Consider the following 27,506-nt stretch of genomic DNA (forward strand, 5'->3'; position numbering starts at 1 on the left):
AAATAAAAACAACCTTAGTTAACAAGTAAACTTTTTTTTTTTTTTTCTTTTATAATAATTATTTCAATACGCTATCAATAACATGCCACGTGACACATTAAACTTTTAACAACTTAACAAGTTAGATAGCCTATAACGTTCCCTAAAAAAAACGTCATACGTGTTGTTAATTCATGTCACTGTTGAAATACTGAATATCCATAAATTCATTTTTTATTCATCCAAGCAATCATATCTCTCTGCATTATTCACAAACAGAAAACGCAAATAGGAGAGAGAATAAAAAAAAACTTCGGAGAAGACGAAGATGTCCACTGTTAATATTCCTCCAGTCCCGCTTTCTCCTCGCGACGACGTCGTTCAACTTCACAAGGCCTTCAAAGGTAACTAATCTCTTTCTTTCTCTCTCCTTTGACTCCTTTTTTTCCAGTTTGACGATTAATCATTTCGTTTTACTGTTTCGACTGAATTACAAAGTATTGATTAAATTTTCTTGAAATTGTAATATGTATGATAGTTAGGGTTTTATGATACATTTGCGTTATTTTCTTTTTAATTTCTGTTTTTCATTTGAAGGATTTTGTGTTTTGTGTGAATTAGGGCTATTTTATTTGGTATTATGTGAATTTATGAAATGTTTTACAGAATTATGCAATTTTTGAACTTAGTGTTGTGATCAAAGTGTTGATTGATATCTTAACTTTGATTTTGGGATCAAAGATTAAATACAGTAATCCTCATTCGTATACACTTTGTTTGATTCTTGATCAAAAACCTCTTTGCCTTAGTAAGTTCTTGTCTGGAATGTAAGGAGTTCTTGCTGTTATCGACGTATCGCTAATGTGTATCAAAGTGTGTAATTAATGGGAAGTTGTAAGAATTGTTGTAGGATGAGATATGGTGATGGAAAGGTAGGTTAAATTTGAAAATTTCCCAAGTAGGTTCTTGGATTCTTTTGTTTAGTGGCGAAAAATGGGAAATTCTTTTGTTTAAAGCCCCAAAATGGAAATAAGATCATTTGTTACTTAATTATGTAGAAAATTGGCTTTTGATCCTTTTTGAATCTTGTCTCAAGATATGCTTGAGCATATTGAGTCAGCGTTTATGCTTGTCTACGCTTTTAACTCTGTATGTTGGAATTTTCATTGCATTCAATTGTCAAGAGAAAAGACTAAATTATGGACATATGGATTTGTTGTAGCAGGATCTTATAGCCTTTTCTTATCTTGAATACTTTTTCTTTTAGGTTTTGGTTGTGACACTACAACGGTGATCAACATTCTTGCTCATCGTGATGCTACACAGCGTGGATTTATCATGCAGGAATACAGAGCTTTGTATTCTGAAGATATTCTGCATCGATTGTCTAAGGAGCTCAGTGGTAAACTTGAGGTATGAGATGCCAAGATTCGGCATGGTTTTCTTTCTTTAACATTTCTAAATTAATATGCTCAACTCCATTATTTACTTTTACAAAGTTACAGCCACTAGATTTCATTGATATATAAATCATATTTAACTCAGTTTCCACGCGTGTAACTTGATTGGCGTTCTTACCATAGCTAATGTTTCCATACAACGAATAGCTTCAATAGATCCATGGAATTGTGCACCCCCCTCCCTCTTTGGTCTTCCTCACCCTCTATCTAAGCTTACCTTTTGTGAATGGAAATGGCAAACAATTGTAACCTGCGTGCTGTGTGTTCAGAATGCAGTATTGCTCTGGATGCAAGATCCAGCATCGCGTGATGCTGTTGTTTTGAGGCAGGCACTGACTGCAAATGACCTCAGGGGTGCCACTGAAGTTATATGTTCTCGTACACCTTCCCAGATACAAACCTTCAAGCAGATCTACCATGCAAAATTTGGGACCTACCTAGAGCATGATCTAGAAAAGCATACCTCCGGAGACCACAAGAAGGTAACACTCTTTTTTACTTTGTCAAAATGGCGAATTTCAATGCCTTGTGATCTGACAAGATGTATTACCAACTGTTGTTACAGCTTTTGCTAGCATATATATCCATACTGCGTTATGAAGGTTATGAAGTAGATGCAATGATGGCTGAGAACGATGCAAAGACACTCTATAGAGCTGGGGAGAAAAGACTAGGAACTGATGAGGACATGTTCATAAGAATTTTTAGTGAGAGAAGCAGAGCACAGCTAGCTGCTACTGATTTAGCCTATAATAGAATGCATGGTCACAATCTTGAGAAGGTATTATTTTTGTTTGATTTTTTGGTGCAAAGTTGTGAGATGCTTAACTAATTATTTTTTGCATTTTTTGGTGCAGGCTATAAAGAAAGAAACGTCAGGGGTCTTTGCATATGCTCTTTTGACAATCGTAAGATGTGCAGAAAACCCAGCAAAGTACTTTGCGAAGGTGACTCTTGAATATTTATGATTAGTTATTTTTTCCTTTACTAGTCATCATGAAATCAGCTCTTGAATGAACAATGCTTTACTAGTAGTCATCATGAAATCAGCTCTTGAATGAACAATGCTTTACTAGTTCACTGGAAGGACGTTAGGATTCTAGTTTTAAAAATGCGCCAACAGACTTTGATTAATTCTGTTTGGATGGTTATACATTTATGAAACACATGATTTTTTGTATGTTGTGTAAATTTTACAATGGAAATTCTGGAGTATTTGCAGTTGTCAAGTCACGCTTATTCTGTATTGAATTCTCTTACAATGATTAAACGGATTCAAGGGTCTGCAATCTTTGTTTGTGTTTAATTTATTTAAATAAATTAAAAAAAAAAAAAAAAAATCTTTACCGCTTTAGCTTTTCATCTTTCAAACTAAGTGCATCCTAGTAATGAAATGAAGTAATAAGTGGTCTTTTGTGAGAAGCATGGGGGTGGTATTATATTTTCTGCGATATGCTCTTTTATTTAATTGTTATTATAGCTTATCAAGTTATCATCTTTCAAAGTGAAGTGCATTCTAGCAATTGGATACTTAAATCGAGTGATTCTTTCTCTGCTCTATAACTGCACCCCATGCATGTAGTTCTGCTTGGTTAACTATAGAGGCCTTCTGCTTGAACTTTTTACTAATGGTGGTTCATGATAGTTTTTGTTTTTAACTTTCTCCTGCCATGATATGTCAAATAAATAATGCTTCTAACTAATGACCTCCCTTGTTGCATTGCAGGTACTACGAAAAGCAATGAAGGGTATGGGAACTGATGACACAACACTCATCAGGGTTATTGTGACAAGGGTGGAGATTGATATGCAGTATATCAAAGCCGAGTACCAGAAGAAGTATAAGAAGTCATTGGTTGATGCAGTTCACTCGGAAACTTCTGGCAATTACAGGAAATTTCTTCTTGCTCTCCTCGGTCCATAATATTGAGGATTTGTGTGTGTGGTTGCGAGTGTTTGGATGTATGTATGTTATGTTAGAGAATTGTCAACATTGAACTTATTATTGTGTGAATTGAAGACTTTATTCAGCATTAATTAGGTTGGCTATGTGATAGAAGTGAAGATTATCCGAGTTTCTTTGAATTATCGAGTTTAGTCAGCATCTTGGACATTTTATTGCGAGTAATATGTATCTGACGTGATTAGATAAATACGAAGTACTCCATATTTCAATCATTAAAATGTGCTCTGGAGAAAATTATGCTATCCATTATTGAATGAAAACTAACATAGCTAGTTGATTTTCAGAATATATATGGCATTCATAGTTGAAAATTCTCCCATCATGAGTCTAAAGTCTTAATCTATTTGTGTAATTGTGTGTTGAAAAATCTAGCGTATACTCAACCTAATTTGAACTTGCTATAAAATTAAGCCATATTTGAACATTGAAATTGCACCCAAAAAGAAAAAAATATTTGAACATTGAAATTTGCTTTAGTAATTCAATCCCTGAGAAAATTGTAGTTAGCGACGAAAATGTCAAGTCTGAGTGTTCCTACAATGCCAGTTTCTACTCGTGATGATGTTGCTAAACTTTACAAGGCTTTCAAAGGTAATCAATAATCTTTCTTGCGAAGTATTATTCAATCGTTTTACTGTTTCCACTGATTTACAGTGTGTTTATCCCGCTGATTGTAGTCAATTGTTCAAGAACAATGGCTTATCAGTGCCTGAATTGTATGCGTTAGAATTTTCATATCAGCGCCTGCACTCTGTGAATCTTTAACTGTAAACTTTACTTCAGCAGGATCTCAAAATCTCATATGACTGTCATTTTTAACTGAAAGAAATCTGACTCTTATCTTGAGTACCCTTCCCCCCAGGATTTGGTTGTGATACTTCAGCAGTGATCGATATTCTTGCTCATCGTGATGCTTCACAGCGAGCAGCTATTAAGCAGGAATATGAACCTTTGTACTCTGAAGAGCTTCTCCATCGGTTGTCAAAGGAGCTCAGTGGTAAACTAGAGGTATTATGTCACTCATGATTCGCTCTTTTGAATTAAAGACTTTTTCATAGTACTTATAGCTGAATTTTTATGCCCGTGTTTAGTCCATTTCCTTTCCTATATTCATTTTTTGATTCGAAGAGTAAGTTGAATTGAGTGATTAAATGGCTGCTTGTGGCGATTTGCTCTTCCTTTCCCCAACCCTCCTTTTTTTCTATTCCCAGCTTCATCGGTTGTAAAACAAGTCTAATACGGAGTAACTGCAACATTTATATCTTTTTTCAGGATGCAGTTTTGCTCTGGATGGAAGATCCAGCAACACGCGATGCTGTTAGTGTGAGGGAGGCATTGGTTGCAGATGATCTCATAGGTGCCACTGAAGTTATTTGTTCTCGTACACCTTCCCAAATACAGATCTTCAAGCAGACCTACAATGCTGAGTATGGGGTCAACCTAGAGCATGATCTAAAATATTATACCTCTGGAGATCACCAGAAGGTAACATTTCTCTTACTACGTATTTAACGTTCTGGTGATTTTCAATACCTTATGACGCGAGTCCTAGTCATATACTATGTAAGAAGCTGACGTGGCAAAACATCACTTCTGCTGTAGCTTTTGCTAGCATATGTAAGCGTGCAACGTTGTGAAGGTTTCGAAGTTGATAGAATGCTTGCTGATAACGATGCAACAACCCTCTATAAAGCTGGGGAGAAGAAACTCGGAACTGATGAGGACATGTTCATTAAAATTTTTAGTGAGAGAAGCAGGGCACAATTAGCTGCTGCAGATTCAGCCTACAATAGTATGTATGGACATTCAATTAGAAAGGTACATTTTTCCTTTTCTATGCATCTTCCTGAACAAGTGTTTGAGGTGCTCTACTAGTTTTTTTCAGGCAAATTCTAGAAAGAAACAGATGGAAATGTAACATTTCACCCCCTTAATCTCTATGTTAACATAAATGATCCTTGTCTTACCATACACCAGTCTCACTTGAGAGTTTTTCGCTGTTCTTGCAGGCTATAAAGAAAGAAACATCCGGGCTCTTTGCATACGCTCTTTTGACAATTCTAAGATGTGCAGAAAACCCAGCAAAATACTTTGCGAAGGTAACTTAATTTAGTCCCTAGCCAAGATGAAGTCTCTACTTGTTTCAACTTTCAACTATTGGACAAATTTTGATACAAATTTTGATTGGAAAATGTTAAACATTACAAATGATTACTATCCCAACTTATTATGTCTTATGACCACCCTTGCTGCAATACAGGTACTACGAGAAGCAATGAAGGGCTTGGGAACCGATGACACAACACTCATCAGGGTTATCGTAACAAGGGTGGAGCTTGATATGCAGTACATAAAGGCCGAGTATGAGAAGAAGTACAAGAAGTCACTGGTTGATGCAGTCCACTCAGAAACATCAGGCGATTACAGAAGTTTTCTTCTTGCTCTCCTGGGTCCGAAACATTGAGGATACATGTGTGCACGCGTGCCTGTATAGCGCGCATTAAGCTTATTCACAAAAGCATATGCAGTAAAATTATGTATGCTTCCATTCAGTTTATTGACAACATTGAAATTTTAGTATTATTTAAGCAAATTGAGCCGTTTTTGAATTTCAAGCTCAACGAGATAACATGTAGCTCTCTTAAATCCTTTGTTACTTATTAAATGTTAAATTTCCTTCTTGAACACGAGCGTTGTCCCAGTAATGCCTCATAATATATATATACAGAGTACTTCGTATATACAGAGTAGATAAGATCATAAGATTACAAGAAGCATAAAGTTAGATTTATAATCATAATGTTAAATATGTTTATTTAGGGGGGAAGAACATAAATAAACCAGCAAAAATTAGAACTAAGTACCCGTATTTAAAGGGGGTGGTGACTGGTGATGATTCGGATCTAAGATTCAAGTCAATAATAAAGTCCAATGCCTTTAACAAAATTAATAATTTACAAAATAATTATATTTATTAATGACCATTTAAAATTGACAAAATAAATAAAAAATGATATCTTACCGAATTACTTTTGTGGGATGACAGATATGAGTCAGCTCGGCTTCATGTTATCAAAATAATCATTATTTAATTTCTTGTTTTGACTAAATTTTTGGATCATCTTGCATACACTAGCTCCAAATTGGAAGGGAACCTTCCTTTAGTTTTTAAGTTGCTTATGCATGTATTAGGTGCATATTAATGTATGAGGGCAATCGATATTTAATATGTTTATCTATGTTATAGCTTTTACGGCATTTTATACACTTAAAAATAAAATAAAATTTAAAATAAATACTCATACGACTATAATGAGGGTGTAAAATTGAATTATGAGAATCTAAATATTGAGTGATACCTTGTTTGGATTCCTTTATTCCTTGAGTTCATCAATAAGTTTAAATGTGTGCATACAATCTAATTATATATAAATGAGAGTTTTTTCCAGAGTTTTCAGAGAGTCACGTAGGATCTAATTTTCTCAGCGCGCTGCCATGTAAGAAAAATTGGCGAATGAGATTTTTAAGTTTAAATTAATTAAATATTATATATTATCTTTTAATATTAGGAATTTTATCTAAATATTTACAAAAAAAAAAACATTATTTAAAAAAAATCAAACAAACCGTGCATCGCACGGGCTTCATCTAGTAATGTACTATTGCACTCTTTTGTTGTCAATTATTACTGTATTTGTTGTCAAATGTAAGGGTATAATTAGAATTATTAATTAATAATTTAGATATTTTGTTATTTTTAAAATATGATTGATTAGTCCTAGTACTATGGATTAGATATTGTATCATAACTTTAGTTCTAGTACTAGTAATACTGTAAAATAATAACTCAATTTAGTGAAGAAAGTTGATTCAAGCAACAATATAGCTAAAATTTTATTGTAGCGAAAGGTGTTGATAAGGAGAATGGTAGGGGCAACTAGGAAAATAGGGAACCACATGAATAGAAAACGAATTATGTTCATTAATTTGTCTTGTTTGGACCATTTTGTACTACTATTTCAGAGAATTGATGTCTCATTGCATGCCTAGTACGGTTGACAATCACATTTGATTAGTATTTGCATGATTAGGTACTAATTACCTCTCTAAGAGAAAATAGACACATCAAGCCAATGACAAAATTTTGTTATTACCACACCTTACAATTCATTACATTATCTTGCGCTCTTATCTAGATCGATCAGATGAACTCATCCAAGTCTCTCTTTTTATATATGTAAAAATATAGTTATTTTTTTGTTTACCGAGCTTCGTAGGTTAAGGAGTAACAAGTACTATTATAAATGAAACTAGTAATGCACAACAGTGAATTATTATAGCGGATGAACACATATATATGTTTTTTTTTAGTGGTTGATAAATACTTTTACGTGTAGGTGATATGTTCTATCTTCTATTATTCAAGAGTAGCAATAGAAAGCTTAATAAATCTTAAACAATAACTTGATGTCGACGTGATCACCTCATACATCACTACAATGTACACACGAGCGATCCATCATCAATAATAATGGCTACGTCGATTCTTGATTTAGTTTTTGATGTACTTGACTAGTTGATGCAATGGGTGATAAAAAGAATCCATGTTCATGTGAAATTGTGAATGTCCTTTGAATCTCAAGGATAAGATATGGTAAAGATGTTACAAGTATGTTGAAATAGTTAGTATAGTAAATGCATGTAGTTAACTATGTAGGTCTAAGATATTAATGATTTTTATCCTTATTATCCCAATCATTGAGTAATAAGTCCATTTCCCTTTCCCAGATGAGATTTTGATGTGATGAAGGAAAATTGCACGAGTGGCAATTATCTGTCTACTACCCTAAAGTCCAAGGCAAAAAACAACCCACATGCTTCATTGTCCCTCTTATTAATTAATTAGCTTAGCTACTTGTTACCCTATACCCTATAGGAGAGTATAGGATCAATTAAGATTTTTATAGTATAATATTAGTCTATCTAATTACATTATTACACATACAATCATAAAAATTTAAACTTGATGATAATTATTTAGTGGCTTAATCGATAAATCTCTTATCATTTAGGGCCTGTTCAGTTCAGTTCAGTTCAGCTTTTAATTTCCTTGTCTCATAAAATATTCATTTTAACTTTATTCAGTTCAGTTCAGCTCCAATCAGTTCAGTTTAATTCAGCTCTGTTCAGTAAATGTGAACATACCCTTATTTCTAAAGTGGTAAGACAACCTACCTTATATTCTTGATGTATGTAAGAAAGGTGGATTAAGCGGCTTAAGCCTCTAGGAATTGAAACCACTAGCATTTTTATCCTTTTTCCTTAATTATTCAGGGTTTTATTTTGTTTTAAAATTAAATAGAGTGGTTTAGAATGATTCATCACATTGAATACTAAGACAAAAGTTATTGTGATGATTATTGATAACTCATGTTTTGTATTGTATCTTTCCGTTGTGTTGACCGTTAGATTTTTGACAAATATGAGGGTCCCTTTAACTAACTGTCAATCGTAAATTTGTAATTGGAAAAATGACATTAATATAAAAGATTATTATTGGCCAAGTTTGGTGCGTCCTTTTTGTCTGGATTGCATGCCATGATAAAGAAAGGGGTATAATTAGAGGAGATTAGAATGAAAATGAGATGGCATCATTGTTTCAACTATGTACTGCGTGCTATTGGAGCAAATTAAGGGGCTCTTAATTTATTGCTTACTGATCATTATTGATTGGTTTGAGCTTAATGCATGTCTTTTAGTTATTAACTTTCTTATCTAGGTTAATCATGACATACATGTTAATTATGTTATACTTAGTATGAGATAATTTATCTATCGGTATGACAATTCACAATTACATAGCTTTGGATAATGGATACTGCAATGATGATGTTCTTTAAGTTGTTGGCGAGTGTCAATAATTGAAAAAACATATTCATGTTAATTAAATATTGATCGACATGAATAATGGTAACGATTAAAGCATATAGTATTATAATTATCTAAATAATGTTCGGTACTTATAATTTAACTCGTGATTCAAAATTGTAACCGTAAGCTATTAAAATTTAATCTCAACTTGGCGTTAGAGCAAAATTGCACTATCAAATGGCACATCAGATTAATTTGTCAAAGAAGCAAGCGCAAATTGTTATTCAAGTGAAAAGATAGGGAGGCAATGACGACTAGGGCTCCTGACTAATTAATTTCTTGATAAATTAGGATTTGATGGGTGACAATAGTCAATAGCAATAATGATGGCTAATCTAACTAACTTAACTACTAATCTATGTTGATTAAAGGCAAATTAAAGTTAAAACATATCTTATCTAGTCCAAAAGGCAATTAACATCTAGTTTTGGATTTGTAATAAATAGTGGTTAAACCTTTCATCATGCCTTTTCTTGGCCTAGATCCTAGGTAATAATGGAGAGTTGTAATAATATATAGAATGAGAAAATATATAATATATACAATCTACGTACCTTTTAACAATAGAGGATGATTATTATTGTTAATGATAAGGTAAATAATAATTTCACTCTTAATTTACCCTAGTAGAATGATCTAATACTACAAAGTATCTTTTTATTTGATTTAACAACTATATATATATATAAAAAAATGTAATTACAAGGTCGTCCATTAGTTTCAAGTATATATATAATACAAAATATTATATATTACTTGTGGAGAAATTATCAAATATCATGAAATAACTTTATAACCCAATTATATAATTTTAACATATAACGCAACGAGATTATTGTGGATTATGTTGTTCTCCCATTGAATCCCTTGTAATTGCATTGTAAGAGGAAATAATAGTGAATTTTAGGCTCGTTATTAAAGCATGTTCATATTTACTTAATTTCATTTCAGTTCAGCTCCAATTAGTTCAGTTCAGTTTAGTTCAGCTCAGTAAATGTGAACATGCCCTAAATTAGTATATCATATATAACACTTCACGCACTATTATTATCTTTAAATATATAAGTGGTCGAATTATGTTAACAATGAGCCAATGGTTTTATAAAAGTTGTGATAAGCCATCGTGCACTTTTCTAAGTGCTTGGTATACGTCACTTAAAATTGAGAGGCTCATTTACTTGTAATTTGTTGCATTGTGAGGAAGGTTATTCAACCTTTATTCGCATAAAATATTCTGAAAGCAACTCCTTCATTACATGCAACTTATATATCTATTATGCATGCTTTCATCACTCTTTCCATTTCCACTAATTTTGCTTAATTAATTCCTTAATAGGAGGATGAATTATTGCCAATGTGGATTACAATACGTCTTAGTATATATATGTCACAAAATTATTGAACATATATTGTCCATTTATATGATCTCATCTAATTTTTCAATTTTCAAACTGTTTTACTCATTTAAATTAATCTTGTTATGGCAAGCTTGAGGAGTGTAAAGAGTCAAGTTATCAACTCGAACATGCTCAAATCATGTTCAAACTTAATTTTCTAATTTGGTCAATGTAGAATTAGGGTTCAAACTTCCATTTGAGCTTTAAAAAATTATATATTCAAACTAACGATTCGATCATTTAATAAATAATAAAAAAAAAAACTTATATTCATATCTAATTTTTAAATAAGATGTCAGTCATGTTCAATACAAATTCAGCTAATCAAAACGAGTTTCATTTTTTCATTTAACCTAAGCTTGTACGCTTCACATCTACACATATTTCAATTTTTTTGGGGCTACAAATTTCATATCATGAAAAGGGGAAAATAGTATTATTAGGGTTTGACTTCAATTCTAATTATTAAACAGCAGACCAAAATTTTTACTGTATTACTGAGACAAAAGAAGATAAGGTTACATAATCTACTGTTGTTCCTAATTCTCTCTGGTAATCACGAACTTTTGTTTTTTCTTAGTGGTAAAGCCTAAAACTTTTGATTATAAATGGTAATCACAAATTAATATTTTTAAACTAATGGTAACTTAAGTTAAACATATTGTTAATTTCTTTACCATGGTTTAGCTATTGGACAATAAAAAGACATAAATACCCTTATGTCTTTCCTCCTCCATCTTCTTCCATTAAAGCCACCACCACCATTGTTAAACTGCTGTTAAGGTCAGAAAAAGAGGGCAGCGGCAGCACCAAATGCGGCGGCAGCAACGAATTCAACAAATTAGACCCCGAATTCAACAAAATCCCGACAAATTCGACTCAAAACCAACAAATTAAATCACAAAATCAACAAAATCGACCACTAATTCGACCTTAAATCAACATATTTAACCAAATCGACTCCAAAAATTAACAAATTCGACCCTTAAAGTAGCAATTCGACCCCCAAAATCAACAAATTTGACCCCTAAATCGACAAATTCGACTCCAAAAATTGACAAATTCGACCCCAAATCAACAAATTCGATCACAAAACCAACAAGTTTGACCCAAAAACCAACAAATTCAAACCCAAAACCAACAAATTCGACCCTAAAATCAACTATTTCGATAAATTCGACCCCCAAAATCAACAAATTGGACCCCAAAATCACCAAAAATAACCTTGAAATTTCAACCCAAATTCGGGAAACGAGACGGAATCAGGGAAGGGAGGAGGGTGGTTGATTCCGACAAGGAAGGATGGATGATTTCCGCGTCCCCGAGAAGCGGTTTTAATTTGGTGGTGATGATAGGAGAGAGAGGGTGAGTCGGGAACAAGGGAGGGGAACTCGTTTTGGGATTGGAGTGTTGGTGGTGGGGGTCTCCGGCGGGGTAGAGGGTTGAGACGCCGTCAGCCGCACCGAGCTGAGCGCCGGCAAAGGGAGGAGGGCTGGTGGTTGGCTGGTGGTCGGGGAGGGGTTTGGATTCTTTGTTTTTATTTTGTTTAAAAAAAATAATTTGAAGGGTATTAATGTAAATCTATTGTTACTTAACCTAAGATTAACCCTGGTTAATTGTTTAATGATGTTTTAATATCATTAATGTTATCATTAACCTAATTTTGTTAATTCGTGATTACCATTGATAATCAAAAGTTTTAGGTTTTACCACTGAGAAAAAAATAAAGTTCGTGGTTACCAGAGAGAATTTCCAAAAAAAAAAAAAAGGTTAACAAATCTCCCCCACCACTACATTACGGATGACACAGTGACTTTAATGCACTGTTAGAAATAGACATTTTAATATGGTACATCAATCTTATTTAATGACACATTATAATATATAGTCTAAGTTAATCTAGATTATCTGTGATAATTTCCATGCGACAGGTTGGTTAACTGCAGATTTCAATTGTCAATTAGTATAATTGATCCCACCAAAGAAGATTGGATAATATAGAGATTATTATTATTATTAAGGTAGTGTGGCCTAGTATGTATCTCTTTATATTAACGTTATCAACTCAAGATTCTCTTTTAGTTTTAAACTACATAGCTAGCACTAATTCAATAGATTAGATTATACTATTGAGAATTGAGAAGCAGTGTAGCTCAGATGATCATAAGGTCCTTCATTATTTAGGATCATGTTCAAAATTGAGTTTATTTATGTTGAAACCCATTGTACTGTAACCCACTTATGAGTGTCCCACATTGGAGAAAGAGGAGAGATGGTTTCACTTTATAAGGTAGAAGAGTACCTCCTACTATTGCCAATTGGTTTTAGTATGGAAGCTCCAAAGCCTTGTTTGTGGACCAAACACTCCTCCTCCTTGTTCGGGTTGCCCAGGCTCATTTCATATTGTTTCGAAATTTAACAATTTATTTTTAGGGCGGGTCGGGGCCTCTAAATGAATTGGCATCAGCTATATGACTATACCATATATCGAAAATCAAGTATTCTACTTGATTTCAATTAAATTAATTATATATTACTAAGCTAGCTACATACTTTTCAGGTTATGTGTATAGGTAAATTATTATTTCGTCTAAGATTTATGGATCGAGTCTCTACAAGATTGATCAAAAAGCGGGGAGGGATTTAATTAGGCTAAGCTAGCTATATGAAATAGTTGCATGGATAATAAGATATTTAAAAATTAAAACCTTGGTGCACCTCTTGCAATATGAAATAATTGAACCAAAAATAGAAACAAGGATAAATCAATGGTTTCCAGCAAGAGAATCTCAAGTCATATTCCAAATGGGACCCTATAAAATATGTAACAAACGTCACATAACTCTTAATTAAATCAGATTCATGCATATATGCAATATATATGCTTTCCCCTCTCCAATCACCCCTATGAATTTTCAGAACCTATAACTACTAGCAGAAGACTAGGAGGGCCCTAATTCAACTCTTACATACATCGCATGTACTCCTTCTGTTTAACTAATATTATCACATTAAATCAAAGAAACTCGATCTCTATTAATTTTAAATTTTAAATAATGAGAATATCTTAATAGAATAGAGAGAGTACGCTTTAATAATAATAATCTTATATAAAGTCGATACACTTTGTAGTTCGACAATGCAAATCATTGCATATTAATTGGTATATTACCTAATATTATTCAAATTTGGTCAAAATATCATTTCTCTGATTTTGTAAGGAACTTTGTATGTATAATATAATTATCATACAATCAACTAATTGTTAAATAATGTTATATATGGACAATACGGTTACTTTCTATAAAGTGAGATACCAAGAATATAATCGATACTTTGTTTGCATGATCTGGGGAAGGTGTTTTATGTGCATATTTGCTCTTTGGTCAAAATATTAATTGTTTGATTTTGAAGACTAATCATATTTATAATTTAAAACTAATTAGCATTTATCTATTTAATTTATTTATTTATTTTGCAAAGTTTGAGGGGAGTTATATTAGTTACAAATTCTTAAATGAACCTGGTTCACACTAATTTATTGTGGACCACTAATATTAGAGAAACTATGATTGTTTTATTAATAAAAAAAAAAGTCACTATAATTAAAATAAGGTCACTATGTTGAAATAAAAGTTATTTTGGTAATATATAGGCTATAAGAGATTAATTTTTTTAATGAAATATATTATATACTGGTCAATATGAAAAATAAAGGTCATATGTTAAAATTAGGGTTATAACATTGTATTCAAGTTCACAATAATATTAAATGTTATACAAGTTTTAATAAAGGTTACTATGTTAAAAATAAGGTTACTATGTTAAAAATAAGGGTCCTTATGTTCAATATAACGTCAGTTGCGTGTGTATAAATATCGGGTTCACAATAATATTATTGTGGACCAGGTCCACGCAAGTCTTTTTGTATATTAGTATGATTTTGCATGATACTTGGGAAGGTGTATTATCTGAATTTTTGATCTTTCAGGAGATGAGAAAGTCAGGAAACTCCTGAATAATTTGAATTAGATTATAAATTGCATTACCAAAGTGCTTATCTCATCTAATTAGCTCTTTTTCCTTCTTGTTTCTTATGAATTATTATTAAGTATATTATTCTTACAATTCATGCTTAGAAAATTGATATTCAATTAAACTTCTAGATACCTTCATTAATATATAGGAATAGATTCAAATGTTCTAGAACTAAAGATTTTTGTTTTAAAAAATTGCACTTAGTATATAGGTTTTGGTTTTGGTTTTGATCATAACGCGCAATGTATACCGTGTAATATGATTTATTATAGATTTTCTGAGAGTGAGGGATAGCTCAAGTGGTTAGAGTTTCCCTCCCGGTTTCAGGAGATCCTGGGATCGATTCTCACTGTACCCCCGCCCTTGTGGCTCTCTAAACACCAAAAAAAAAAAATAGATTTTCTACGGAGTATACATTTTTAACTTCATCTAGCTAACTCATAAAAATGCACATCTCATTCACATAATTATTGGTGTTTAAAGGAACTTAGAATTCACTTGAAATCAAAACAAAACGAAAAAAAAAATGATATCATAAAAAGGTAAATTATTAGCAATGGTGTTATTTAGGTTTTGGATTAGAAACAAAAAGTATTAAACAAACTTCTCTATACTTTTGTATTAGAAATTTACCTAGTTGTCCCATATTGGAAAAACAATATCAATTAATTCTTAGCCTTAATACTTTTCAATGAATAATGAATTATCGTACGACGTCATTATATATATTGGATTAAGATTGCAAAGATCGAATTGAAGTACTACTTGAAGTTATCATTGATAATCAGTTTTGTAATTAGCTTGAATAGCTTCAAATTAATGTAGATCACATATTTGTGTTAACTCTAATTGTCAATAATTAATAAATGTACTCAATCATAGATAAGGATGTATAACCAACTATATATTATCCATGCAAAACAGTATTCAACAATTTGTACTTCGTGCGTTCAATCAAGATTTTTTTACAAGTACTTCGTGCGTTCTAGTCAATCTATAGTGACACTATTGCTGAAAATAATTTATCGATTTTATATATTTAACTAGAACGTAAACATCCAATACCTTCATCCCCGCACCTTCAAATAATGCAACGCAATACTAATTAGACCGTCCAATTACTAGAGTATGTCCGTCCCTATGAGAAATCGAACCCCAATCCCTAAATAAGGACAATTGGATAAATAATAGTGTGTCTAACCAAAAAGATAAGGAAACTATGGTTCACATTTGGAATTGAAACCTTATTTTTTTATATGTACATGTTGTACTGGTTAATAAATAAATAAATAACTATAAAATGTCCCAATCAGATAAATAAAAGAGATGAAAATCTGCAAAAAATGCATTAGTTTTCACCAAATGTAGTACATACTCATCGTACTCTTGTTGATGGAGACGATTTGGTAGAGAAAGATTGAATGAATCCAACACAAGTTTCAGAGATGCTCTTTGCCATTCGTGCTCACTGCTCAATTTTATGTTAGCCTGTTAGGTACAAGAGTCTTGTCACCCCACACATTTTTACTCGAGGGGAATTATTGTTTTATCACACTCTATCACTCTATGTACAACCGCAGGTACCCTAAAATTTTTAAATTTGTTTAGTGTAGAAAGACTTGCGTAAAATGGTGTAGATCAGACGAGATTCATATCAAGTCTTGATTATTTTCCCTTAAAACCTTAACTAACTAAACCGGTTTATCAATTATCATCCACTACAAGTCTACAACGAACCCTAGTTGAATAGTTCAATTTCGTAGTAATATTAGTTCTTATCAAATAAAAATAAATTAAAAAATTAAAAAAAAAAAAATCCTTCATTTCTAGATATATGCTTTAAAGTATATTTGCATTGATACGAGTTTAATATATGGTCGGCTGAAGTTGATTATTAAGTAAAATATTAAATTGCATACGTGTCAATTAATTAATGTTTTAAGAATATTCAATGGAACATACTTTTAGGATAGGATAGATGGAAGTACTCCTGGCTTATGAAAATAAGGAGTACTATTATTCTAACATACAAGATGTTAAAACTTTGAATTAAATTTATGTAAAGAAGTAAATTATTTTTAATTTGTTTCAATGACATAAATTTGATTCAAATATAAGCTAGCATACAAAATTAGATTCAACAAAAGAATCCAGATTACATAAAATTAAAATACAGAGTAATAAATTCGATTGTGAAGCATTATTGAATTCAACAAAAAATAGTTTAGAAAACGTATACTTGCTTATTTAGTGATTCAGTGTAGTTGCATTCTATGAACAAGGCCGGGCTACTTAGGATTAAAAAATCAGGGTCAATTTTATGACAAAAATCCAATTAAAATTTATGAGAAATCGCGACTTTTAAAATTTAAATATAAAACTTTGGACATTTTACATAAACTTTTGAAAAAGTATTTATTATTACATTAGACGTATCAATTTTTGAAATTATATGTATTGGATGGGTGGACTCGAGGTGACAAAACTTTGTGAAATTGTATAGATTTTCTTAGAAGTCGGCTCTTTAAATTGTAGGTTTGGTCCAAGGTCGCAGTCCACTCTATGCACGATAAAAACCTGAAAAATTAACTCATGCATAATATTCAACACTGATTAGTGATTATGACCTTAACTCGTCAAATATTGCAGGTTGTATTACAATTCAAGCAAGTAAATGAGCAAAGGTCACAATCTGATTGTTATTGCTCAAGTCATCGTCGGACTATTTTAGAAACTATAGATTCAGGGATATAGAAAAGAAATTAATTGGTTAAATATATATGGATTAATTAACCAATAATAAATTTCATCACTAGTCAACTAAAGACACAATTAATTTAACCTCTGGAGCCATCAGGCTTTTATGAGCCCTAATAGATCAGAAGACCAAGCTAAGGTCGATAGTGTAAATTATATATTGTACGTATCAAAAGTTGAGTCGATTTACTTTAATTATCATAAGCCCAATGTCACGATACAGGTGATAGTATTGTAATTTTGCTTAAAAGATCCGTTTAATTTTAGAAAGAATATTTAAAGCGCACATGTTATTCATACTGATAAATACAAAGTAATACAATTCATTAATATTCTTTTTGGTCGTTTTTTAGGTACAAACCTATGTTGAAGTAGTTAAAAAATACTTAAAATATAAAGTGCCATACTCAACCTTAATCATATGTTTCGAATTAAACCTTTTTTCCTTTTTAAATCAGAGATTTACAACTCATTCTCAACTGTCTATAACTTCCTAGCAAGATATAGTATTATCATAATCTATAAATTCCATGTGCATGCATATGTTAATAAAAATATAACCTACAAAAGGGAGGGGACAATCAATTAGGTGATAAAGAGAGTTATGTAAATTCCTTGTTAACTAGTTTAGTTTAAGCCGATTAAATGGGAAGACCTACGTATATAAATAGCATTTACAAAAATGGCAGAACTATATAAGGCAATTCGATTATTCTATAGTACCGCCTTTTAATTGAATGACAATGCGAAACAAGGGGTGCTGCAATGTCGTTCATGTGATATGAGAACGTAAATCATACTCCGATCCATATTGCTTTCTCCGTTCTAAAAATATTACATCATGATGAAAACAGAATAATTAATTAAGTTTTTTAGACAAAAATATTGCAATATTTAATTTGTAAAACTTTTTAAAATGATGAACATAACAATATTTGGAACAAGCTAAGGGTGTTTATTACCTTTCTTTAACAACGAATATCAAACTTGTTAGGTTAACACTTCTACAATGTAAAATAGTTTAAGCAGGCAATGTGGTAGCTACGAAATGCATGCATAATAACACAATTTGGGGCAAGATAAACAAATCAAGCTCACGTGAATGTAAATGCTGGAGGCTAAAGCCTAAAGTGTCTGTTTGACTAGCTAATAAAAGTGGTCATACTTGATTTTCTTCATCTCTATTCCCTTTTACTCTGTATTGATTACTAATACTACCTCCGTTTCTTATTATGTGTAATAAAGAAATATTTTACGTGTCACAAATAATACTCTTTTGTTGAACATAATAAGAAACCGAGGTAGTAATTTATCGCAGCTAACAGCTACATTCTCAGGGACACATGTCAAACTAAGCCAATATGGTGGAAACTAAAATTAATTGAGAGGTCAACTCAAAAAACTCGAACTTATTGTTAGAAGTAGTAGGAAAAAAAATTGAAAGGTCGGCGGTCCAAAAAAAGCTCCCAAAAAAAGCAACAGAAAAGCTCAGAATGAGCTGGTTTGAGAGTAAGAGAGGTTGGTTGGTACCTAGGAATTGGAGAGTTTTATGTCCTCTTCTACTACTGTACTGCTCCCTATCTAGTCCCTACGTACCATGTCTTTCTTACCTCCATGCATTATTATTCATCACCACTTCATTTTCAAATCTTAACCTTTAATAATAAATTCTTATACGAATTGAAGCACCTATTGTTTCATTGTTTAAATGATGTACGAAGTTACTTTGACTGTAGATTAGTTTAGTTGATTAAAGTTTTGAATCCAATACGAAAGTACATACATGAGATAAAATTTTGTTTACTTAACAACGTACTTTAAAAACCCGAGCAATCTAATGCTTTTATCAATTACGGAGTAATTGCTAGCTATATTAAATAGTAACAAGGCATGTGGTACTAGATTTTGTAATTTTTTTTTAACTATATATGGATAATCATAAGTATTCTTAGTTCTATTGTCAAAAAAAAAGTATTCTTAGTTAATTTGTTTGTGCAACTATTATATACGTGATAGAGTTATGAGAAAGAGAATATTGGAAAGCTTGATTATATTGATAAATATACACAAGTATATATAGTACAAGATTAGAACATTGAACATTCCAAACTATGACTAGATACAATATGTGACTAGGTACGTTAGCTAATTATAAGGGATATACTTTGACTATCAAAATTAAGGAGTAAATCAAGGGATTTACATATTCTAAACAATATATAACTAATAATGATAATAATGATATAATCATCTTTATCCTTTATAATACGTACTAATTACTAAATGCTTATGATGAGATTGTCAATTTGTCATGCCCAAATCCAATCCTACAAGTAGTAGATTTTCAACCTACTATGCTCTATAATAACGCCTAAAAGTGGACATCAATTTAAGCATACTTTGATTCTTTGAACAATAAAGAGAAACTTTAACACAAGTCTTACCAAAATTGAAGAAATGAATGTGGACTTGTTTAGTAATCTAATCAAAAGTTAAGCATAACATGATGAAGTCCAAAATATTAAAAAGCAAAAGTCCAAGGCTTGCTACAAGATAAAACAACTACGGAGTACTCCGTATCTTGAGGCATAAAAGTCACCAAAATTAAAACAATTACTCCTCAACTACTGTTATCTCAAATTCTAGAGGTGGATATATCTTCTACTCCGTATTATATGAGTAATTTAATCTAATTAAATACTACGAGTACGAAATATAAGTATTTCTCTTTTGAAATAGCAATCGTAATTTAATATTTTAAACTCCCCTAGATAAAAACAGAAAAGAAAAGAGTTTTCAATCACCGCCTTCCCAACTGTTCATTTATGAACATTACTTCTACTATACTACCAAACCTCAATTTTTTTTTGCTATCATCAAAACTTTACCATTATCCACTGAAACTTCCTTCTGCTTAATGCTGACCTTGAAAAGCCAACTCTTTTCTTTGATTTTTATAATCTTAAATAAGAAAACTAAAAGGGAACCAAGGGACCGAATGAACCTTCATTGATTCTTCCCTTCCTATTTCATTGTTACATTAATATAATATTAATAATCTTTATAATTTTTGCTGTCAAATATAATACCTTCATACTTGTTTATAAAAGTTTGAAAGATAGAGTTTGATATATGCAATCCCAAGGAATGGTTATCAATTTTAATCATTAAATAGTGTAATCTACCATTTTACATCATATATCAATGTATTTCATTAATGTTTATAAGTTTAAGTGATTAGAGCTTCCTCCCCCGATTCTAGGAGGTCATGGGATCGATTCTCATCCCTACCATTGTGGCTCTCTAAATACCAAAAAAATTAATGTTTATAAGTTGTTTAATATTTTAACTTTTATCGGAGCAGCTAACGTGCGCGATGTGCACGCCATAACTAGCCATATTCAAAAGTCATTTCGATTTGGCATGAAATTATAAATTTAGTTGTTGATAATGTAAATAAGTTTAGGGGTATAATTGTCCAAGATAACTAACTTTTAAAACATAGTTATAATTTTAAAAAATTAAGGTTAGACCATTAGAGACATGGTTTTAAAACATAATTGTGACAATTAACATAATTTTGATTCGTGTTAATATAAATTACAAGAGAAATTACTCTTTTTTTATAAGCTCATTTAATTATGCTATTTGATTCCGAGAAAATGTTAGTACAAAAATTAGTTAAAATATGACAATTAATTCCGGACAAAGCGAGTATAATTTGTGTTAAAATAAGCTTATTTCAAGTGGGATGTGGAGCCCATAGTTGGTCCTATGCTTTGCTGGCTTGAAGCTCTCCATTGTTGGTTTTTAATGGGGTCTGTCTGCTAAGAAGACCCCTCCAACCCAACCCCAACTCCCCTTCAAAAAAAACTTAAACAAAATTCAATTCAATTCACCTCTTTTCTGGAAATGCTGATACCTCATTTTCATTCTCTTCTTCAGTCTCATCACTTTCTTCCAACTACTCATACCAAACAAAGCTCAATTTATTAAAAAAAAAAGTACCCAAAAAAAATAAATTTACAATCTTTCTGCAATTTTTACTGGTTTTGATTTTGATGGATCTTTAGATCTGAAAGTATTTGCAGCCACAAGTAGTATTTGTTTGTTTTTCTCTTTTTTCTGGATCTTTGCTCAGCTTCTGGGTACCCCTCCAAAGAGTGGGAGTCCCCCAATTATAAGGTCAGTTTTTTTATTTTTATTATTTTTTTTAATAATTTGTTTTAAATCTTGGTTTTGATTTTTTTTTTAATTGATGATTTGTTGGTTGATAGTAATTGAAGTGTTTGTGACTTTGTGGGGTTGAGTTAAAATTTGGAATTATGTCATCTTTGTCTTTAATTTCTTCTTTGTGAAACTTCCTTTGTTGTGGGTTTATCCATGATATATAGATATATAGCTTCAAAGCACTATTTGTGGCCTAAAAATTTGGAGAGAGAAAAAGTTGGAGTTTATTACCTCTTTGTAACTGTTCTTATTGAAATTGATTTTGTTTTTGTTTGTCTTTCATGTTAGAAGCTTTGTTAATAGGTTGATTATTATGTTTCAGGGAGAATTATAACTGGGTTTCGGAGCTCGAATCGAATCAAATCGAATCAAATCAAATCGAAAATTTGAGACTAAATTAGACTGGAATATGATCTGTTAGACATATTGATCAATATATATGTCAATATTGTAGAATTTAGGGTGTGCTTGGATTTTCTTAGTGGTGATTTGCAAATTGTAAGAAGGGTGGAGTTGAAATTTTTAGGTGGAAAAAAGGGAGGGTGTAATATTGTTGGGTGAAAAAAAGTTGTTTTTAAGTGTCCCATATGAAATGTGGGGAATTAGGAGGGTGGTTTGGTTGAGATGAGGTATGCTATCAGGGTTCATGAATTTTCTGAGGGCCTGTTTGTGGCCAGTTTCGGATCCTTCAATCCACGCGGGTTCGGATTCGATTGGGCGTCAAGAAGGGTTACTATGGTACAAGGATATTGGGCAGCATGTTAATGGTGATTTCTCAATGGCTGTTGTGCAAGCCAATAGTTTGCTTGAGGATCAAAGTCAACTTGAATCAGGCAGCTTGAGCACACTTGATTCTGGTCCCTTTGGTACTTTTGTGGGCGTCTATGATGGGCATGGTGGCCCGGAGACTTCCCGTTATGTCAATGATCACCTCTTTCGTCATCTCCGCAGTAAGTTTCTTCAAACTGCTTTCGAATTTGGAACAATGATTTTCTATGCTTCTTGTTTGGTTTGTGGAATTAAAATGAAGTAATGAAAGAATGAATTTGTTCCTTATGTTTTTGTACGGACATGGGGATCAATTGTTGTATTGTACTCTCTTTATTCCAATCACTATTACCCACTGCTAATCTTGTTGGAAGTTCCTCTAAGTTTGGATAAGAAAGATTCTTTTGGAAGTTATGAATTTTGCTTTATCAAATTACTTGATTCCAAAGACCATCCCCTGTCAGATTTCCTCTAAATTAAATTTTTGTTTCTTTTGTTGTTTTCTTTGAAACTGGATGTATGTATAATTTTTTCCATTACGTCTTGTTAAAAGAACAGGAAACCAAATAAATTGTCAATATTCTTGTGAAAGATCCTGTTGTTTGTATGCAATGGCCTATAAATTATGAGTTTGGGGATTAAGTTAACCCAAGTAAATTATATCAATTATTTTGCAGGATTTGCTACTGAACACCAGTGCATATCTGCTGATGTAATTCGGAAGGCAGTTCAAGCAACAGAAGAAGGATTTTTATCTGTTGTTACTAGGCAATGGCCAATGAAACCCCAAATTGCAGCTGTTGGATCATGCTGCTTAGTAGGAGTGATATGTAATGGTACACTTTATATCGCAAACCTTGGTGATTCTCGAGCTGTTTTGGGGAGACTTGTCAAGGCAACAGGAGAAGTTCTTGCAGTCCAGCTCTCAACAGAGCACAATGCATGTTTAGAGGCTGTGAGACAGGAGCTGCAGTCTATGCATCCTGATGATTCACATATTGTCGTGTTAAAGCACAATGTTTGGCGTGTAAAGGGCCTTATACAGGTATAATTTGTGTCCAGAATTGCTGTTACTTGCATCATATTGGTTATTGTCCTACTTCAACTCGATTAACTTCCTGTTGTCAATTATCATCACATAATTTCAAGTAAGCTAAACCTATGGTATCACTAGACTGCGCTGAAAATCCTGTTTATGCAACCACTGGAAGGAGTAGCTGGTAAGTTGCTTGATATGGGAGTGTGAATGGGGTCTAGTTATAATTTAGTTTAGTTTGATAGCTATGTGCAATGGTTAGTTATCTTAAAGCTTCTTCAGCTGTCTCTTAAAGGACTATTGATCTCTTCAAGTTTTCCTTATCTCATTTTTGCTCCTGCTTCTTGCCATTAGATTGTCACTAGGATACAAAAAGAATTAACTACTGCTCTGAAACTGAGGACCAATCCAATATTTTTGTGATTTCTACCCTGCAAAGATTTCACTAATGTTTGGATAAAATCTTATTTCTGTTTGTGATGTAGTTTCTTCCGGTATGCTCAATCCCATAAGATAAATTCTGAACTGTATTGTCAATTTCAATGTCAGCCCAACTTTGTTTTGACTGTCCTGTATTGTATCCTTCATTAATCACTCTGTCCCACATAATTGTCTGTTTTTTGCTTTTTATGAATGCAAATTGTAATTAACTAATATTGGAGATTTAACCAATTAGGCTATGGAAAAATGGTTTGATGGTAATGAGGAAAAAAATTGATTTGGCAAACTGACATTTTTTACTAAAGAGGCAACAGTTTTAGACTAACTAAATTAAAAATCGTATAATAGTTCTGGGACTGAGGGAAACTGTTTAGGCATACTACTGAATGAATATTTCTCTACTCATAACCATTTATGGTGGGTTGGCAGTTGTTATTAAAAGGTACTTTTATTGTTCCATAGTAATTGGTCTAATGTAATATAGGTTGTGTTGTAATATAGTGCGGTTGATAATGCTCGAATTTTATATAGGAAGATTTCCCCCCTTTTTCATATAATTAACACAATAACCCGACTGTAAGAATTTTGCAAGATTATGGGTAAATGGGCCCTACACTAGAAAGCTTCTTCTTGACTTCTCATTGATTCAAAATTGTACGTGAAAGTGGTTGTAGACCCCATAAGTTAGACCAACTTTTGGATAGCAAGACATATCTTTTGTGGTGTTTCAGGCTTGCAGCTTTCAGATGCAACCCTAAAGTGATTATTACATAATCTTTGTTAATTAGTGATGTTTTAAGTGTTAGGATTTTAGCTGATTCAATTGAAAGAAAATGTTGGGTTTGTATCTTGCTTTAGCATATGAAGTTATGGATTTTATTACTCCCAACTTTTATGCTGCTTCACTGCAGTAAATGTGATTTTATGTATATATATAAATTGAGGATTGATTAAAGGTGCAAGTTTATTCTTCTCAAAATATTGAATTTCATGGGTGAGGCTAATACATAGAGACTAGAGTCAAAATACGACAGACTTTGGAATAATTACGGCACTTGAGTTTTGGCTGCAAGTTGTGGATGTCCCTTATGAATAGGCTACAATTTAGGTTTTCCTCTGGTATTGACATTCATATTGGCTCTACAAGTTTATACCTTTTCCTACTGTAGAAATTAAAAAGTTTCTGTCTTTAAGTTGTATATGACGTGGAATTATGAGCATTATGGCGTCCTTTACACTGGACCCCGATACCAGAAAACTTCCAAAAGTTAGGGCAAACTGTGGATCCCATTTTGAAGTGCATTATGTATTTGGCAAGCACAAAGCCACAAAATGTTTTTCCCGTGGATTTTGTTTTGTAAATGGTGTTTAGTAGTTTTGGCTGGTCAAAAGATCTGAACTTGAATTTACTGTATCAATGTTTTAGTGGATTTTGAGAAGCTGGATTTATTTCAACTTAAGATGAGTAGAGTGAGGGTTGATAGGTTTGTAATTTTGTAATTTGTTCCATGCATCCATTTCATGTTTTATCCCAATGGAAAAAAATGTGCTTAACATTTATGAGTTCTTAACTGCAGGTTTCTAGATCTATTGGAGATGTACATCTTAAGAAGGCTGAGTTCAATAGAGAACCTCTATTTGCTAAATTCCGACTCAGAGAACCTATCAAAAGACCGATATTGAGCGCAGACCCATCAATTATAGCTCATGAACTGCAGCCACATGATCAGTTTGTAATATTTGCTTCTGATGGACTGTGGGAGCACCTTAGCAATCAAGAAGCTGTTGATATTGTCCAAAATAATCCACGTAATGTAAGATTTGATTAGTACTGATCAGTAGCTTTTTTTCTGCTACGAGGCATACTTAGTACTTAGTAGATCTAGAATATCCTCTTTTGCAATGTTAAACTTAGTCAAATTTTGAAATTTTCTTTCTTATTATTTTTTTTAAATTCTAGTTTGATTTTATGCTTCTGCGCCTTGAGAAGTGTCTAATATGTAGATTTGTTTAGTACTCTGTTATAAGTAGCTGTCTAAGCACAGCTTTATCTTTTATGAGGTCAGTTATATGTACTTCTGTTGTTGTTGAGCTGTGCATCTGTCACTGAATTCTTCTCCCGCTCCTTAGTTATTCACAATTTCTTGATTGGATGTCTCAAACTGATTTCACATCTCTTGTTTGGGTTAAAAAAATAACACCTATTCATGCACAATAATGTGGAGGAAAGATAATGTGTCTTGGTTCTAATTTCCTTTGTCTTCGGTTTAGCTATAGTTTCATATTTCAATACATTATAGTATTGTTTTTTGTATTAAAACTGTTTTCTTCGTCTTGGATTTATCTTACTATCACATGCATATCTAATCTATTACCTTATGATTTAGCAGGGAAGTGCTAAGAGACTGGTAAAAACTGCACTTCAAGAAGCGGCTAAGAAGCGAGAAATGAGATATTCGGACCTGAAGAAAATTGACCGTGGGGTTCGCCGTCATTTCCATGATGACATCACTGTGGTTGTGGTGTTCCTCGACTCAAATCTCGTGAGTCGGGCTACAAGTGGATCTAAGGGTCCACAAGTATCAATTAGAGGAGGTGGGATTACCTTGCCTTCGAATACTCTAGCACCCTCATAGATGGTCACTTGTCATGCTACATGGCTTTCAGAAAATCAGATGCATTTTTGAAGAAGGGGAGAGGCAAAAGCAGAGGGTACTATAACATGTTCTCATGATGTATGCCGTAGCTACTTTTAACTTGGAACTGACAGTGGATTTTAAAGGTCTGTCGTGGAATCGAGAACAGTGTTATCTGGAAATCAGAATACCTCAGGTGATGGTTATCGTAGTTAAATTCCTCATATTGACTAGTATCTTTGTTTCCGAGGATTTTCCACTTTTACTCTATCTATTTGTTTAATTCTATTATTTTACTTGATATATCCGAAGGGTGCTTTTAGGCCCATTGTATAAAAAGAAAGGGAAAGAAAAAGGGGCCATTTTGGCTATACTCTTCAGTCTGAACATCTTAAGAAACTTTTAGCTAAGATGCTAACTGAAAGGGGCTTTAAGCTTCTTCAGCGTAGCACAAATTTGTGATTCTCTTCCTTTGGTTCAGATTTGGAGTTAATTTGCTCCCCACTTGGGGTTTGTAGATATGGGTTTGGATAGTTTCTTCGCTTTTATTGCATAAACTGTCTTTAAGGTAGGCACTAGGACATTGGCTTTAGGCTGGACCCTTTTGAATTATTTTTCCTTGGAGGAACTTGTAATATACGAAGTATAAATTGGCTGTTAACTTGTTGAACGATGATGTTTGCTATTTCAGCTGTCCATCTGGTTTGAGGATAGGGTTGTATATATCTTGCCATTTACCTGTTATGTTGATGTGCCTTGGTGAATTAATTTATATAGCGTCGTGGTTGTGGACTTGTGGTATTGCCTTTTGTTTTCCATCGGGCTCAGTCTTAGCATGGGATGTGTCCATTGTTCGTGATGACCTTT

At 32.5% G+C, this 27,506-nt stretch overlaps 3 protein-coding genes across 7 annotated transcripts; all 3 read left to right on the plus strand.

Moving 5' to 3' along the window:
- The first annotated feature begins 208 nt into the window (after window positions 1–208).
- Window positions 209–3,524, plus strand: LOC145559108 (annexin D5-like). Its single transcript, XM_081620523.1, has 6 exons — window positions 209–383; window positions 1,247–1,392; window positions 1,709–1,921; window positions 2,005–2,220; window positions 2,297–2,386; window positions 3,166–3,524. Exons 1-6 carry the CDS (start codon window positions 308–310, stop codon window positions 3,361–3,363), a joined length of 939 nt encoding a protein of 312 aa, XP_081476649.1. The 5' UTR covers window positions 209–307; the 3' UTR covers window positions 3,364–3,524.
- Window positions 3,525–3,658: 134 nt separating this feature from the next.
- LOC145559107 (annexin D5-like) lies at window positions 3,659–6,092 on the plus strand. Of its 2 annotated transcripts, none has more exons than XM_081620521.1 (6): window positions 3,659–3,996; window positions 4,268–4,413; window positions 4,678–4,890; window positions 5,008–5,223; window positions 5,415–5,504; window positions 5,666–6,092. In XM_081620521.1, the coding sequence occupies exons 1-6, from the start codon at window positions 3,921–3,923 to the stop codon at window positions 5,867–5,869; spliced, it is 945 nt and encodes a 314-aa protein (XP_081476647.1). In that variant the 5' UTR covers window positions 3,659–3,920; the 3' UTR covers window positions 5,870–6,092. The 2 variants fall into 2 exon arrangements, with proteins under 2 accessions (XP_081476647.1, XP_081476648.1); XM_081620522.1 differs by having other exon boundaries at window positions 4,268–4,402.
- A 15,235-nt stretch (window positions 6,093–21,327) lies between these two features.
- On the plus strand, window positions 21,328–27,324 carry LOC145559109 (putative protein phosphatase 2C 60). 4 transcript variants are annotated; one of them, XM_081620524.1, is made up of 5 exons: window positions 21,328–21,713; window positions 22,081–22,708; window positions 23,204–23,571; window positions 25,581–25,817; window positions 26,391–27,324. In XM_081620524.1, the coding sequence occupies exons 2-5, from the start codon at window positions 22,390–22,392 to the stop codon at window positions 26,637–26,639; spliced, it is 1,173 nt and encodes a 390-aa protein (XP_081476650.1). In that variant the 5' UTR covers window positions 21,328–21,713; window positions 22,081–22,389; the 3' UTR covers window positions 26,640–27,324. The 4 variants fall into 4 exon arrangements, with proteins under 4 accessions (XP_081476650.1, XP_081476654.1, XP_081476652.1 ...); XM_081620528.1 differs by having other exon boundaries at window positions 21,333–21,713; window positions 26,394–27,324; XM_081620526.1 differs by lacking the exon at window positions 21,328–21,713 and adding an exon at window positions 21,864–21,995.
- Window positions 27,325–27,506: the final 182 nt, after the last annotated feature.

Source organism: Chenopodium album, chromosome 9, assembly GCF_948465745.1.
Source record: "Chenopodium album chromosome 9, dcCheAlbu1.1, whole genome shotgun sequence".
NCBI classification, from domain to species: domain Eukaryota; kingdom Viridiplantae; phylum Streptophyta; class Magnoliopsida; order Caryophyllales; family Amaranthaceae; genus Chenopodium; species Chenopodium album.

What these genes read in the sequence shown, in the direction of transcription:
- LOC145559108 (XM_081620523.1), top strand. Translation starts at nt 308, where the DNA reads ATGTCCACTGTTAATATTCCTCCAGTCCCGCTTTCTCCTCGCGACGAC. An exon ending in ACTTCACAAGGCCTTCAAAG is followed by an intron (nt 384 to 1,246) that starts GTAACTAATCTC and finishes TTTTTCTTTTAG; the next exon opens with GTTTTGGTTGTGACACTACA. An exon ending in CCTCCGGAGACCACAAGAAG is followed by an intron (nt 1,922 to 2,004) that starts GTAACACTCTTT and finishes CTGTTGTTACAG; the next exon opens with CTTTTGCTAGCATATATATC.
- LOC145559107 (XM_081620521.1), top strand. Translation starts at nt 3,921, where the DNA reads ATGTCAAGTCTGAGTGTTCCTACAATGCCAGTTTCTACTCGTGATGAT. An exon ending in ATGGACATTCAATTAGAAAG is followed by an intron (nt 5,224 to 5,414) that starts GTACATTTTTCC and finishes CTGTTCTTGCAG; the next exon opens with GCTATAAAGAAAGAAACATC. An exon ending in CAGCAAAATACTTTGCGAAG is followed by an intron (nt 5,505 to 5,665) that starts GTAACTTAATTT and finishes GCTGCAATACAG; the next exon opens with GTACTACGAGAAGCAATGAA.
- LOC145559109 (XM_081620524.1), top strand. Translation starts at nt 22,390, where the DNA reads ATGCTATCAGGGTTCATGAATTTTCTGAGGGCCTGTTTGTGGCCAGTT. An exon ending in GTGTAAAGGGCCTTATACAG is followed by an intron (nt 23,572 to 25,580) that starts GTATAATTTGTG and finishes TCTTAACTGCAG; the next exon opens with GTTTCTAGATCTATTGGAGA. An exon ending in TCCAAAATAATCCACGTAAT is followed by an intron (nt 25,818 to 26,390) that starts GTAAGATTTGAT and finishes CTTATGATTTAG; the next exon opens with CAGGGAAGTGCTAAGAGACT.